This window comes from Bacillus rossius, chromosome 11, assembly GCF_032445375.1.
Source record: "Bacillus rossius redtenbacheri isolate Brsri chromosome 11, Brsri_v3, whole genome shotgun sequence".
Classification (NCBI taxonomy): domain Eukaryota; kingdom Metazoa; phylum Arthropoda; class Insecta; order Phasmatodea; family Bacillidae; genus Bacillus; species Bacillus rossius.
In genome coordinates, this window is record NC_086338.1 from 55,153,936 (window position 1) to 55,165,410 (window position 11,475).

The 11,475-nt window shown below is 40.9% G+C and overlaps 1 protein-coding gene across 2 annotated transcripts; it reads right to left on the reverse strand.

Moving 5' to 3' along the window:
• Positions 1-115: 115 nt before the first annotated feature.
• Positions 116-11,170, reverse strand: LOC134537027 (ELMO domain-containing protein 3-like). 2 transcript variants are annotated; one of them, XM_063377220.1, is made up of 7 exons: positions 10,789-11,170; positions 9,906-10,059; positions 9,170-9,293; positions 7,283-7,404; positions 6,510-6,718; positions 5,566-5,693; positions 116-3,636 (listed from the first exon to the last, which is right to left on the reverse strand). In XM_063377220.1, exons 1-7 carry the CDS (start codon positions 10,872-10,874, stop codon positions 3,470-3,472), a joined length of 990 nt encoding a protein of 329 aa, XP_063233290.1. In that variant the 5' UTR covers positions 10,875-11,170; the 3' UTR covers positions 116-3,469. The 2 variants fall into 2 exon arrangements, with proteins under 2 accessions (XP_063233290.1, XP_063233293.1); XM_063377223.1 differs by having other exon boundaries at positions 9,170-9,281; positions 10,789-11,166.
• Positions 11,171-11,475: the final 305 nt, after the last annotated feature.

Sequence of the window (11,475 nt, forward strand, 5' to 3'; positions counted from 1 at the left end):
AATCATGTGATTTTAGTGGGGTGAAAATTAATACGTAGAAATTTTACAAAATTTTGCAGGGATGTATTGAGGCTTTCTTTCTTCACCTGGGACAGGAATTGTGATTAATTCCCCCCCCCCCCCCCCCCTTTTCCACAACACACAAATGGTAACAAATTTAAAAATAAAGAAACATACCACACATAATTTATTTTTCATCCGTGTACATTATACTTTAAAACTCAATAAAATTCTGCCAAACGAATTTTCCTGCATTTCAACTATAAAGTTTAAAAAAATTAGTACTGAACTTATAAATACATACAATTTTACCCTTTAAATAAGATTTACCTTCTAAAAAGTTTAAATTTCTAAGTACTTTTGAGAAACTTCTAAACAGGGATTTACTGCATGTAATTTTTTATAAAGATCAGTAGATCATCATTGAAAATATGATTCCTGATAATGAGTAAAACAACCTTTTTGAAGTCAACAACAAAACAGTCACCCGCCCTGCTCCACCAAATAAGGTAACCAATCTTCAAACTTTCTTAGGCTCGAGAATACTTTGCAGTATTTGATCTGATGCAATGAAGGTTTCCCTCAAGCTCGGTTTGATTCAGTTAGAAGCTCAGTCCAGCCCTGCATGATCGAGATTAGGATGCCATGAGTCAACAGTCACTGCTTATGTTAACAACCAACAACCACGGAAATACACCTGTTCACAGTTACTTGGTGATCAGCAATTGGTGTTCAAAACTTACAAATGCAAGGCAAAAAAAAAGTAGCACACAAAACTGACAAAACATGTGTGCAATCACACCACCTGTATGTTGGCAGTAATTCAAATTAGCCTTGTCTGAGAAGTGAATCAGCAAAATGTAACAAAGACAGAAATATAATTCTATACACCAAGAAAACAGTAAGAGAGTGAATAACTATGACTGTGGTGCCCTCCAAATTTAGTAAAAAAAAAAAACAGAACAGAATAATTTTTTTCTATAAAACGACACTTTTCACACAAACACGCACCACACAAATCTAGAATGCCTAGAATAATTTAATGTTAACATTTAAGAGAAAAAAATTTCACATGTCAACACTTTTGGCAACAATTTACAATTGAGCATTTTTACTGAAACTATTTCCTATTTATAAGAAACAAATACCCTTTAAAACATGTTCTGAACTCCATATTATATTTGTTTTGTTAAAGTACAGTATGTTCTATGTTAAAATATCTATGAAGTAATGATAGACCAATTAAATGAATTTATGACGAAATTACACTGTAGTATCATAGAGAGAGAAAAACCTAACTAAATTATTTCCTGAAGAAAGTGCAATTTTTGGATCAATATATATTTTCAACCGCCAAGAGATTCACCTTATTATTGCAATAGCCATCAAATGATAACTCTCCTACATCAGAAACTGATAAAACAACATACAAAGTTTTTGTACACCATAACCATAACAATTTTTTTTAGCTCAGTTTATAGCAATATCACACTGTTGGCCAACTAACGTCTTCAGTAAACTTGCTATTATCCTATTATCTTGGCAAATGAAACGTCCCGAACATAAGTGTGTACTATTGAATACTTAATTTTATCACAGCTGGATTCATTTTATTTTCGAGAAAAGAGAAAGCTTTTTGTCAGACATACAAGTACTCTTTAAGTACTATAATATCCACCCAATTAGATCATATAAAGTTTCTTCTTCCTGAAAATATTCCTGTAAATATTAAAGATGGCAGCATACACCTCCTTCAACAAATGGCTGGCCAGTACACTTCACATGCAGGTAAGGGCCAGAATTTTTTTCAATAATAATTCTTACTCACCAACTTAAAATAACTTATTAATGGCTCAACTTATGGCCGCTGAATATGAAAAATTAGATATAAGCCTTCTCTTTAACCACGTTATTAGGAAAATCATAAGCAGTGGTAGTGTACCTTTCATAAGTGACAAGTTTTATTTAAGAGTTTCAGGTTATAAAAAAATACTTAAAGGACCTACAGACAGCCTAAAAAGATGGGAGGACTTTTTCCCATATTCCCTGATCCTTTTTCGTTTACCTGACTTTCTCCCGGTTTCATAGTTTTCTATACCCGAAGCAAACCTGTCATGTATACTATGGTGTTATATTTTAACACTAAAAGTATACATGTACCTAATACGTAGACTCTTGATCCCCTTAAACTCAAAAATATGAACACAATTTTCCAACACACAAAACTGCCATGTACCGTGTTTTCTCGCATAATCGTCGCACATTTTATTCTAAAATCAAGTTTGAAAAGTAGGGGTACGACGATTATGCGGAAAAAAAAAATTGTTAAGTAAAGTTATTCATGAAAACAAAACCCATTCATGGAAAGTACGTTTATTTAAAAAGTAAAGTTTAAAAGAGCATGCCAAACAATTTTAATTAATAATTCATGTAACAAAAACCTTTCTTCAACTTTAAATAGAAAAACAAAATCTGTGACGCGAACGCAAGCCACTTGATAATGTGAAGTGAACTAGCGCTTGCCACGAAAGAATGCAGGCCGTCAAATGTAGTTAACTCGGCACTTCACAGAGAGCACGCGTTGCATGCAATCGGTGAGATATCGATATTCGACTACGTGCGCGCACTCTATACGAGAAGCAACATAACCAAACACGAATGATGCCAACTAGCGCTGGCTACATGTTCATAAGCAGTACACCACGGCGACGCAGACAATCAGATAAAGATAATGTTTAAAAATGTCTTTAAAAGAAATTTACACGTCAGACAACTTAGTATTTCCGTTATTTAAATAAGTGGTAATTTCCGAATAAAAATTTAGATTTCTACTTTTAAACACATCGTTTTATACGGAAATGATACCTACCATAGCGCTCGGCATCTAATAGCGGGACTAAAAACATCATGCGACATTTACGTGAGAAGTTTTTTAATCCCAATTTTGACAGCTAAAAATGTAGATGCGACGATTATGCGAGTGCGACGATTATGCGATAAAAGAGGGTAGTTTACTTCCGTCCTGTGTAGCAAACCGGTGTTCAACGAGCCATGGTTTTGAATAATCCCATATTTCCCTGTGACTTATTACCTGTCACCATAAAAACGATGGCATTTTCTTATGTTCTGCACATCGTGCCGACTCGCAACAGCTACCCGTACAAGACTGACACACAATAAAATAATAATATCAGGTGTGCGAGGGGAAACAACTACTCGCCCAATGCCGGTTGTTTCCCGCCCGTCTCCGAGGTTGGCCGTGCCGTCTCGTACTAACCCAAGACCCATGAAGGAACATTTTAAAATATCAAAACTTAAGTTGTATCCGTGTGCCCATACAACCATCCCCAGTTCCTCGAGAATGTTTGTAAGTTTCATGAAGTTAAGTGTGATCAGCGATCCCGACTCGGTGAACATTGTAGGGACCAAAGGGAAAGTGGGACGATCGATGCCGCGGGGAACGCCCCCCTCATATGAACACCTCCGTCTTGGCCTGAGTGAGCAGGTCGTGGAAGCTCCCCTGAAGGCAGAGCGTGCTGTTGTGCGCCTTCAGGCTGTGCGACGCGTACGAGTTGAGCTGGGCGTGGAAGTTTCGCAGCACGGAGCGCACGTTGCTCCGGCAGAACCACTCCACATCTGCGGGGCAAGACACAAGCGCCCGCGCCTCAAGCCAGCGACTTCGTTTTTATAAAATAATGTGACCCCAAACTTACTGATGGGTTTATGAATAACACCCTTATTGGGTGGAAATCAATTTAAAAAAAAACATAGCACTTTAAAATGATTTAAATTAATAAATTCAAAAGGGTCTTCTAATACCAATTTTGTCAGTACTTACTGTCCAAAATTTTTTTATCTCATTTTATAAAAAAAATATTAATAATAAGAAATAAGTTTCACTTCTGCCACGCATGGATTACAAACACACATATTTTTGAAACAGCGAGCAACAGTTTTAAAAAAAAAAAATCAAGCTCAAAAGCCGTTAGCAGCAAGGTTTGCGATTAACATGTGGCCACCTCTCTAAGTTTCAGCAGTTTTGGTAAAAAAATCATTGCGCTATTTTCAAGTAAATAGTTAAATTACGTGTTTTACTACATTTTGACAATCATTTTTCACTTCCATCAGGAAATATGAAGCAATGAAGGTTTATTGTTACCACATGCTCCAGTCTTTTTGTAGTGTGAGCAGGGCCGGCGCGTCCGTACAAGCGAACCAGGCAACCGCCCAGGGCGCCAAGTGGCTGGGGGCGGCGCAGCACGACACATGACAGCTGATACAACATGTTTAACGATTATTGAAACTAGATGAAAATGGATTTTTGTAACAGTTTGGAATGTTTATATTGATATAAGTAATTATTTAAAGTCCACGGTGACCTGTTTATGATTTGTAATAAAATAAGTAAAAAAAGTAAAAAAAAAAAACAAGCCTGCTTACATTTGATTGTTGACAAAATCTTAGGCTTACGTGATGTATTTTGAGGCAAGGACAATATTTTTTGTGGTATCCGGCCCGGGAAGGGGGGAGGGGGGGGAGGGGCATCAAGGTTTTTCGCCTAGGGCGCCAATTTACCTTGCACCGGCCCTGAGTGTGAGAGTGTTCATTTCGTTTTTTCCATAACCCGTCACCTTTAATGCTCTGAACATCACTGCTACTAACTGTTACACGTCAATCTCCACAATACCAAAGATGATCTGTACGTATGTCAAATTCAAAACGTTATCCTCAGCCCTGACATTTTAACATTGTTTATACCTCTGCTGTGAAGCCTTGATGGATATTTCTGTGTCGGATGGCAAGCTAACAGCCAGGTGTACCAGCCTTGAAATATCAGCCTCACTGTGTCTTTCTCGACATGCAAAACTCCAACCATACCACTGAGTATAACTGTGACTTGTTCAGTAAAATAATCTAGATAAATCTTAATTAATAATTACAATCAATAAATATGCTGAATGTTCATTCTAATTTATTCATTTTAATTATATATTAAACATAAATAATTTATAACTTATAATGCACATAAATTTTACATAAGGAAACACAACCTCACTTATATAAATACACTTGAACAAGTTTATAAAAACAAATTCTCTCACAAATATTAACAATAAATAAATGATTTTAATTATATTCAATACCAAACACTAAATTTCTGAATGTGATTCACATATAGTTCCGTACCCGCCACTGGAATTCGCTACCTGAGCAGATACGTCAACCATTGAATCATTCTATTTACAGAACGAAAGGTTAAACTATGTAATGAAACATCTGCGATAAAAACGAAAAACGTTTGAAAAAATACTAAACCCTGGCATGGACCAAATTTTTGATAAGGGATTTTATTAAAATATTGCCCACCTTGATAAGATTCATTAAAAAGTTAATACCATATAGTTTCTGCACATGTTTGATGACTATATATTATTAAGTATTGTAGGATACTACCATGTTGTAGTGTTTTTAACTTTTTACTCATATAAATTACTTAAGTTCACGCCATTAAAAAATAAATGTGACAGGATGCTTATGAGAACCAAACCAAAGCAATAAGCTAACCTTTGAGCACGTAACCGGAATCACGTATTGTCTTGTGCTGCGACGTCCAGATGTGCAGGGTGTGGCAGAATATTGCGGCGTAGAACTCGTTGACCACTTCCACCACCATCTGGCGTTCGTTGCACTCCCTGTCGCGCAAAGCACGTTGTTCATCAACAAACAACACTTGTATCTTGGAACTGAAACTCATCTAGCAAAGCAATGGGGTATCCTACACCTGAAACTTAAAAATAACAAGCTTGTGTGGCTGATGATAAGCTGTATCAGAGGATTCAAATAAATGCACATGTATTTGCCTACACTATTACAGCTCAACGACACATGGTCAATAAATATGAGCAACACAAAAATAATACTCAGTCCCAAATCTTGGGAAGTTTTAGAATTTACAAAATGAATTTGGAACCTTTGATCCAACGGTCTAGCATCTTGGCCACTAAAAACCATGATGCCAACTGTACTGTATTCAAAACATTATATACTTCATTTAAGTTACTTTAGACCGCTGGCAAATACTTAACCCCGAACCTCCGCTTGGTTGAAAACTACATGATCTGCCTGTGAACTGGTCACCTATGCCACTTTAGTCCGCTCTTGTTTGCAGCTTTCAGAACCTTGCGACGGGAAGTGAGACAAGATAACACTCTGGAAAGCAGCTACAAACCACCGCATCCACCTCCCACCCCACCCATCACACTCACTCAAACAACCACCATACATCACGTGTTGAATCATGTGTTGAATTTTTCATTTCCTCGACATAAATATAATTTAAAGACTAACATTGAAAATTTATATCCCGACACCTTCCTTGAATTTTTTTTTCATTTTTGACGTGACAACGTCTAATAAATCGAAGACTGCACGCCAGTTCAGAGCCAGAGGATACTGCACTAGAAGCACCATACACCTCTGAACACGAGGTCCGACTGTCGGGCTGTCACCTGTTGAGCAGGCCCTGGCGCAGCGTCTGCAGCGCCATGCGCGTCATGTTGAGGCTGAGCACGGCCAGCGGGAAGTTCTGCTGCTCGTCCAGGGACACGCGGTAGATGTCGCGGGCCAGCGGCATGAGGTGCGGGCTGCCGGCCAGGTACAGCAGCTGCAGGAGTCCCAGCATGCCCACGCCGCGCAGGTCCGTGCCCGGGTCGTTGCCCTGCGCACCGGGGCACGCTCACTGTCCCTCCTCCACGCTCCGACCACTTGTCTGGCCCGGGGAGACCTTCAAACCACTCCTAACCCTCCCGACTCGCTAACCTGTTTAAACATCTGGCTAGTTATTTGCCACTACTACTTAAAAGCAAAGGGTGCCCACGTGTGTGAAGCCAATTTCCTTCTCCAGTTAACCGTCGTGCCTCGTTCGTAAGACACCCGAAACAATGGCGGAAGTGTATAGTAGGAATTTTAGAAACAATTTTAAATTACTTTCTTTCTTTTTTATGAAAGTGGCTTGTTTTTAACATCGGAGATTCTAGTTCAAACTCACTAACCGTCATCAGACGTTATCGAACAATATTTCCGCAATGTTTTCGGGCGTAGACGACATGGCGAAGGTGAGGTTAAAAAGTGACTTCAACTACGGTCAGAGCGGGCCGTCTCCTGGCAATCCTAACTCCGTGCTTGCAAGTTAAAAAGATCCAATTTTCGTTCCCCCTCCGCGGAGGATGGACTACGCAGTGGAGATAATGCGGAGGAAAGACTACGCACAGCAGGGGCTCACCTGGAAGCCTATCTGCTGCCAGTGGGAGCCGTAGCAGCTGCAGTCGAGTCGCGTGCCCGTGAGTCTCTGGTAGACCGTCTGCAGCATGCGGTAGTGGATGGGGTTCTCCAGGTCCAGCTTGCCTGCGCAACACACCTGCCCTCTCCACGGCACTTCCTCCAACACACCTGCCGTGCTTCCCACGCCCTCGCCTTGACACTTCCTCCAACACACCTGCCGTGCTTCCCACGCCCTCGCCACGACACTTCCTCCAACACACCTGCCGTGCTTCCCACGCCCTCGCCACGACACTTCCTCCAACACACCTGCCGTGCTTCCCACGCCCTCGCCACGACACTTCCTCCAACACACCTGCCGTGCTTCCCACACCCTCGCCACGACACTTCCTCCAACACACCTGCCGTGCTTCCCACGCCCTCGCCACGACACTTCCTCCAACACACCTGCCGTGCTTCCCACGCCCTCGCCACGACACTTCCTCCAACACACCTGCCGTGCTTCCCACGCCCTCGCCACGACACTTCCTCCAACACACCTGCCGTGCTTCCCACGCCCTCGCCACGACACTTCCTCCAACACACCTGCCGTGCTTCCCACGCCCTCGCCACGACACTTCCTCCAACACACCTGCCGTGCTTCCCACGCCCTCGCCACGACACTTCCTCCAACACACCTGCCGTGCTTCCCACGCCCTCGCCACGACACTTCCTCCAACACACCTGCCGTGCTTCCCACGCCCTCGCCACGACACTTCCTCCAACACACCTGCCGTGCTTCCCACGCCCTCGCCACGACACTTCCTCCAACACACCTGCCGTGCTTCCCACGCCCTCGCCACGACACTTCCTCCAACACACCTGCCGTGCTTCCCACGCCCTCGCCACGACACTTCCTCCAACACACCTGCCGTGCTTCCCACGCTCTCGCCACGACACTTCCTCCAACACACCTGCCGTGCTTCCCACGCCCTCGCCACGACACTTCCTCCAACACACCTGCCGTGCTTCCCACGCCCTCGCCACGACACTTCCTTCAACACGTGGTACCAACACTACAACTAGTAACAGCTATTCTATAGCTAACATGTTTCATGTTACCAAATATAAATAAGTTTGCTGGAACCATAACAAATTGATTCTTTTACTGTGAAAAACTATTTCATACCTAAACAAAATATGACACTTAGAACTTTTAATTGTTATTACGTTATTAGTTTTAATTTTATTCTTTGTTTAATATATGTACTTCTTAACAAATTTTTACAGTACAAGCTTACATATATGCGCTAGTCTAAATATAAGATTTTCTTTATAATGAGCTTGTCTTCATATTGTCGTTTTTTACAACAAATATGTCTTTGAAACTACAAAGCCTTTAAATTTAAGATAATTGTACAAAGTTTGTCGCAAAAGCTTTTTAATATTATTTTCAATCAAATGCAGTTAGTAAAAATATACATAACATGCTGTGTGAAAATCAAACCAAGAGTTCGGAATTTAAAAAATTGTTGCTCTAGGTTGAAAAAAAATTTGGATTTATTCTTATATCTTCATCGGCTCCCGTCATCGTAGCAAGATAAAATATATACCAGTTTTAAAGTCTACTAATCATAAATTTTAATCACAAAATCAGTCTACCAGTGTTTGCATGCTGCTCAAACAAACACACTTCTCTTTAGAGTTTCATAATAATACTGAAGCTATATATTACTGGCATTTTTTCCCTTACTATTTTCATGTCTGTACTTTTCGTATAGTTAAAATTAAACTTATGTTTTGAAGTGTTCCATACTGTTTATCCGGTCAACTGGACCGCAGCTACTAGAACTGGGCTAACGACTGCTACTACATGGAGGGTCCGGGATCCGGCCTGTTGCCGAGCACTCACACTGCGTGATGGCGAAGACGAGGTCTCGCTCCGGCACCAGGTGTTCGTCCAGCTGAGGCGGCCCCAGCAGGCAGAACAGGAAAGTGCACAGGCCTCTTCGTTCCGCAACCGACTTGATGTGAGACTGCACACGCGTGAGCCACGTCAACTCTTACAACGCGGCTGCTGCAACCCACACACCCTCGAACCAAGCTGCACCCGCAAAGTACCAGTACCGACCGTCTGAACGATACATGCTGGTTAGACCCAATTTTAAACTGGGAGAAACAAGGCGTAAAACACTGCAAGTAGACAGGTGTACATTCCCGCTCACACTTGAGGAAGCACAGTAATTATGACTCTCAATAAAAAAAAAGTACCAAAATTCCAGTCAAATTTAAACCAAAATCACTGACTGTGGGATAATCACACACATTGAGACCATTTTTCTTTTTTTTTTTTTTTTTTTTAAAAAGCTTCCAAACTCGAAAATTTCCATGGTGACTTGATAGCATTAAAAATTTACCACTCCTCTTTAAAAGTTAAAATCAAATATACTCTCATCATTCAAACTAACATAGAAGATTTGTGGCTAATGATTAGTTGGGATAACAACCAAAATGGAGGAGAAAAACCATTTTTTTCGCCAAGAACTTTTATAATAAAGAAAATATGACTTTCACACTAAAATATACCGCCTGCAGTAAGACTGAACTCGAACTACAGGGACACGACACAAAGCACGCACGGTCCTCACCATCTCCTGCGACAGGTCCAAACCCTGGAAGTACACCAAGGCTTGGTGCACGTTGATGTGAGGAGTGCACCTACGAGGGTCCACACTCTCCTTGAACGCCGGCTCCACGGTCGCCACCCCGTTCCATTCCTCTCTCGCTGTGATGTTCGACAACCTGCACGACAGATCCCCCGTGCTACAGTAGGGTAGGACCGTTAAGGGAGTAGGGAGGAGGGTGAAGGTCAGGATAGTGATGGAGTATGTGGCCATGATCTGGAACCCCTACCTAGTGACTGAGGTACGGAAGCTGGACAAGGTGCACCATAGTGCAGCGAGGAGGGCGATGGATATGTGGAGGAGAAAGGAAGGGCAAAAGGGGGAAATGCACAGTACAACTGAGATGATTAAGAAGCTAGGGTGGGAAGCATTACAGGGGAGGATGGGAAGGTTAGTCGGACTGTATAAGGTACTAAAGGAAGAGGGGGGGGGGCTGGGGGCAGCTGGGAAATAGGTTACATAGAGAAGGTTACAAAGGGTGGAGAGATCACGGGTCAAAGCTCCAGAGAATGGTGACAAATGAAATGAGGTAGGAACGCTTTTCTTGGGTGAGATATGCAAGGGATCTACAGAGAAATATGAAGGATGGGGGGGGGGGGGGAGAAAGTGAGTGAAAAGGGAGGGCTTCTTGCCACCGGTTGAATGCCCAATTGCGATTCAACCTCCAATCTAATCAAAATGAGCACATTGAATTGATACATGCAGTCTAAATACCAACATACTTCATTTGAACTAACATTTACCACAAGTTTAAAATTAAAATAAGTACTGCGTACTTAATAACAATTAGCTGCCCATATAGCGCATTTAATATTTAAAACATGCTTACATGCACCTTACAACTTACCTCGATTCTTCAAGATTGAAATTTTGTCTGTGGCGATTTAAAGCACTTTCCCGTTGATGAACGATACCAGCCCCAATTGCATGCATCCTAAACTTTAACGAAATCTGTCAACGAAGAATCCTTTGACTGAAATAAATTCAGCAGATTGTCATATTCGTTTTTCACATTTTAATTCATGTTAAAAAATATTTTAGACCTGCTATAATCAAGTCTCTCCGGCATTATTAGCCACTGTCTCACCATCATTCTCCAGCAATCCTTCAAAATTCCATTCTCAAAACTTAAAATTTCAAATTCCACGTGACCTACATCTTTCAAATCTCAATACCCACAAATTTATGACACAACAACATTACTCCATTTTACTGTCTAACATCTGAACATCGAAAGCAACATTTGCAACTTAATTCCCTTGTTGTTTTGTTCTTATTTTTTATGTATAACCATTGTTTAAAGATTCTATACTTTTATTAATAAAAAATAATAGTATTAACAAAATTTTACATTAACTCAGTTCTGTAAGCTTTGATTTGTAAAATATTTGTTTTATATATTTACTTTTTAATAGTTTTCATGGATTCCACATAGAGTCCAACACATCAGGAATCAGGAATGTAACTATGTATAAAACATGCTAATAATCACACAGTTACATAAAATAACATAAACAGCTATTTCCGTAAATTA